This window comes from Orycteropus afer, unplaced genomic scaffold (genome assembly GCF_000298275.1).
Source record: "Orycteropus afer afer isolate SDZICR_OR568_19922 unplaced genomic scaffold, OryAfe1.0 scaffold00312, whole genome shotgun sequence".
Lineage (NCBI taxonomy): Eukaryota > Metazoa > Chordata > Mammalia > Tubulidentata > Orycteropodidae > Orycteropus > Orycteropus afer.
Window position 1 is genome coordinate 1,629,295 of NW_006921899.1, and position 5,156 is coordinate 1,634,450.

Consider the following 5,156-nt stretch of genomic DNA (forward strand, 5'->3'; position numbering starts at 1 on the left):
ACCTAGTTCTTACTATTTAATGGAGCAAATAAATGATCACATTTTTACTATTTTGATGGCTGTATTCAGTATCCTTGGTTTCTTTTACAATCCTATGTATTTTATATTATGCACTTAAAGTTAATATTCTGAGAAGCCATCTATAGACACTGCATTTTAAAAAGGGGAGGAGAGGTCAAGAACCCTTATGAAGAACAACTTTCCTTGGAAATTCTGCTCTAAGTCTTCACTGTGGTCCTCATCACTTGCTGTGAATGGATCAGAGTTTCCGGCAAACTTGGGCTTCCTCTGAATTCTAGGTTTTGCTGCAGTTGGTGGGCTGGAAGGCTTGAAGGAGAAGTACTTCTTGGCCCTGGCTAGCAACCGGACTGAGAACAGCAGCTGTGGGCTGCCCCGAGAAGACGCCTTCCATATTTTCCGAGACCCAGTTACCTCTGATCTCCCGTGGCCTGGGATCCTGTTTGGAATGTCCATCCCCTCCCTCTGGTACTGGTGCACAGATCAGGTACAAGGCAGCTAGCCGAGCAGGCGTGTCCAGGTGCTTCTCTCCTTGGGCTGGCCAAAGTCAGTATTTTTGCTCTCATTGGCATTTTCCACACTCATCGACTCCTTCTTACTTACCAAGGCTTCATCTGCTATTTTACTTCTTGCTCTTGCTAACTCTAATGCCAGATCCAAAGCTGATGTTTGCAAAGAGAAAAGCTTAATACATTCTGCTTTTGCCTGGAAGGATCTAGTAAGCAAAAGAGTTAACAAATTTTAAATGGAGGTTAAGATGGACTCTAGATATCATTTGTTCAGTAAACACTTGCTGGGCACTTAGAAATCAAGAGTGAACGAGGCAGACAGTGCCTTCCACCTCTGTGGACATTCTAGTGGACATGGACTGAAAATTAACACCAGAGACAATAAAGAAGTACACTACATGGGATGTTAAAAGGTGATAAATGCTATATAAAAAAACTAGAGTGACTTAAGGAGGATTGGTAGTGTGAGAATAAGATTTAAAATAGGGTAGTGTCTTAGGTAGCAAGTGCTGCTATAACAGAAATATAAGTGATTGTCTTTAACAAACACAAATTTATTTTCTCACAGTTTAGGAGGCTACAAATCTGAATTCAGAGCACTGGCTCTAGGGCAAAGGTGCTCTGGTGGTGCAGTGCCTAAGGCATTTGACTGCTAACCAGAAGTTTGGCGGTTCAAACCCACCAGCTGCTCCACGGAAGGAAGATAGGCAATCTACTTTCATAAAGATTTACCGCCTGGGAAACCCAATGGGGGTCACTGTGAGTGGTAATCGACTCAATGGCAGTGAGTTTGGTTTTGGTTTTGGGTTTTCGGTCTTCTTTCCCTGTCAGCTCTAGAGGAAGGTCCTCATCTCTTCAGCTTCTGTTACGTCTTAAAAGCGATGGACTTCAGACACACAGCACACTAATCCCGCCTCATTCACATGACAAAGACAACACATTCCCAACTGGGATTACCGCAGGCACAGAGGCTAGGATTTACAATAACATATTTGGGGATGACACAATTCAGTCCATGACAGGTGGTTAGCGGAGGTGTGACTGACAAGTGAGGGCTGAGTGAATGCTTCGGAGGAGGAAAATGAGTGTTCCATGTGATTGTGGGAGGAAGAGGGTGTTTTTAGCAGTGGGAGCAGCCAGGGTAAAGGTCTTAAGGAAAATGCATTATTGGTGTGAAAAAGGAAAATTAAAAAAGCAAAATTCAGAGCAATGTGTACAATATGCCCTCTTGTGTAGAAAGGGGAGGAATAGAATCAATATTTGTATCTGCTTGGAAATGCATGCATAAAGAAATGCTGGATGCAGGTACTGAAAGCTACAAGGAGCAGACACCTCTTGGCAGGGCATCGGGCAGATGAGCTGCACTGATGGATGGAAGCCAGTTCATTCACGTCTGTTTGCACTTTCTAAGGATTTCAGCCATCACCTCGTTTTGTTGTTGTTCACCAACATATTTTGGTTTTCAAATTATTTAATTTTGTTGTGCTTTGGGTGCGAATTTGCAAAGTAGATTTGTTTCACATTTGACAGTTCATGCACATTTGATTTCCCAGCCCCAGTTACCATCCCCCACCATAAAAAACTCTTCTCCCCTCTCCTCTCTCTGACTACCCCTCCTAGTGCCCTTCTTCTCTCTGCATCCTGTCTGTCCAGCTTTCCCTCTCTGTGAATGCTGCCCCTCTGATGTCTCATGGCTGGTTGATCTAAAAAGTGCATCTCCCTAGAGTAGGTAGGAGCCTCTCCCTGGGGTAGGTGTAATGTATATAGGTCTTTCTACTGTTGGGCTGAGAGCCAATCCACACAAATGAGTCCATTTCTAGACCCAAAAGATAACCTGAGCCCATAGTCTCGGGGGTTCCACCAGTCTCTTATCTGACCAGTAATTCTGGTCATTTTTGTCAACCATCACCTATTTTTTTTAAATTGTTACAGTAAATTATATATACAATATATTAATATTGCATTAATATGTAAAATTTCTGGAAGAACACATTTGTCATATAGCTAAATTTTATTTAGCAAAAGTATATTTCTAATGTGAAAAATACGTAATTTGAATTATTTAACCAAAAGTTAAATATTAGAAAAAAATGAGTTTGATTGGCAATGCTCAAATAAAGCAGGAATTCTTAATACATAGTTTATGGGTTACTGGGATAAATCTATAAGGTGGTTTTTTAAAAGAAAAAAAACTTTTGTTGTGACTTGAGTGAAAATTTAGAGAGCAAATCAGTTTTCCATTCAACAATTCATATTCATTTTTCATGCCATTGATGGCAATCCCCACAATGTAATACTTGCTCCCCATGTTTCCCATTTCCTCTCATCCTTTCCTATCCCTTCTTGCCTTCTGAATTTTGTCTCTGGGCAAATGCTGCTGTTTTGACCTAGAGTGACTGATTGTTCTAAGGAGTGTTTACCTCTTGTCCACCTTGTAGACCTGTCTATCGTTTGGCTGAAAGGTGAGCCTTGGAGGGGGGAGCAGTGATGGAGGGGTGAGTTCAGTTCCAGGCTTGAAGGGAACTAAGGGCTGTAGTCTCAGGGGTTCCAACAGTCTCTAGCAGACCATTAAGCCTGGTCTTTTTATTATTTTGAGTTTTGTTCCACATTTTCCTCCCATTCTATCCAGGACCTCCTATTGTGATCCCTCTCAGAGCAGTCAGCAGTGGTAGCCGGGCACCATCTAGTTCTTTTGGTCTCAAGGTCATGGAGGCTACCATTTTGGAAGCTATATTGCATTGTCAGAGTTGATACAAGTTTAAATAAAATAATGAACATGGAGTTGGAAAATTAGGTTGATGCAGAGGACATGACAGAGAATGAAACCCAGGTCCCATCCATGGGGGAGGACTTCTCTGGGTGAAAAACTACACATTAAGGCATGTGGGATGCAATATACATACACTGTCCCTTTAAGAGACAGACTCCTTGTGTTCAGCAAATCTGAGGTGGAAGAGATTTTGCGAGACACTACAGAGCTAGGCTAACCACATGGGATCAAGTTCAGGCTGTGTAAATTGGGTCACTATTTAGCATCTCTGAGTCTCCATTCCTCTTCTGTGAAATGGGATTATCAATAGTTACAAAATAGAGCAGGGTGAGGAATTGGGCCAAAGGCCTGTGTTGCAGAGACATTTAATAAACAGACTATCAAAAACATTCAAATTTTTACCACCATTTATGTTTCTGCTATTGGCACAGTTCGTCAGCATGTGTTCATTAATTTTTACAAATCTGTTAAGTCATAGTTATCAGCTTACAATGAGGTTCCATTCTGAGGAGTCTGTCATAAGTTGGTTCTGATATAAGTCAAACACCTCTTTTTTTTAGTTTTCATTATTATTGCCTTTTATTATCAGTATCTTTTATAAATCTGGTCTTCGAACATCTGAGAATAATAACATCAGCAAATTACCCACTGCAACATTATATGTAGTACATATTACTAACACTAAGATGTACTCAAGGAGCTATGGTGGCACGGTGCCTAAGGTATTTGACTGCTAACCAGAAGGTTGGTGGTTCAAACCCACCAAGTTGCTCCATGGAAGAAAGATGGGGCAATCTACTTCCAGAAAGATTTAGCACCTCAGAAACCCAAAGGGGGTCACTATGAGTCAGAATCAACTCAATGGCAGGGAGTTTGGTTTTTGGTTTAATACGTACTCACACAAAAACATGACAGTCATAGGTGTGGTTCTTCCTAACTTGAATATGTTGTATTTCAAGTCGGGGGACTACTTCTAAGTACTCAAGGTTCCTCAAAATCTTATTAGTAGGAATCCTGATGTGTATCTCTTGAGGATCACCTCCACCCCACCCCACATTGTTCAAGAACCTAAGAACTTAGTTTAAAGATGCTGTCGTGCTTCCAGATGCCAGAGAGCCTAGGCCCTCCCCTAACCCTGTGTCTTTGGTCTTCGCCACGTGGTGTTGCTGCTGAGCCAGACTTGGCACAAAGAAGGTGCTCGTTCACTAGCTGGTGCTGCCTAGGAAACACACATCTTGTCCATTTTAGCATAGAAGTCCATTCATTGTTCACCGATTGAGAACATATGCCAGACCTTAGGTGGAGATAGAACAGGTTAATCATTATTGACAGTAACAGTTGCACTTGCACATTTATTGATGCCACACGACGTGCTAGTCATTTATCTAAGCACTTTATAGTTTTAACCCTATTCATTCTCATAACTTTCCTATGAGATAGGTTCCATTACTTGGGCCTGGACATTGTCTTATAATAAGGATGACACTCTCCTCCTTGGGCTTGTGTGTTTTCTCAAACAGCAAACTCCCTTAAAACTCTAGCTGCTGCTTAAATTCATAGTAGGAGACATCACTTCATAGTCACAAAAGCCAGCATTCTCTTCAGGCACAGTTTTGAATGTGCAGGTAGAAAAGGCTTTGTTTTCCAAAATCATAAACCCTTTTCTGTCTCCTTCCAGACAGGACTGACACTGGTTTAGTTCTCTAGGGCTACTATAACAGGAATACCACATGTGGGAGGCTTTAACAAACAGAAATTTATTTTCTCACAGTTTAGGGAGCTAGCAGTTCGAATTCAGTGTGCTGGCTGTGAGAGAGGGAGCTCTGGTTGTGTAGTGCCTAAGGCACTTGACCGCTAAC

At 41.7% G+C, this 5,156-nt stretch overlaps 1 protein-coding gene across 1 annotated transcript in view; it reads left to right on the plus strand.

Moving 5' to 3' along the window:
* SLC5A11 (solute carrier family 5 member 11) overlaps positions 1-5,156 on the plus strand; it is a 59,259-nt gene that overhangs the window by 42,508 nt on the left and 11,595 nt on the right. Inside the window, exon 8 of the mRNA XM_007951802.2 lies at positions 300-505. Coding sequence (XP_007949993.2) covers positions 300-505 — 206 coding nt within the window. The remainder of the gene's footprint in view (positions 1-299; positions 506-5,156) is intronic.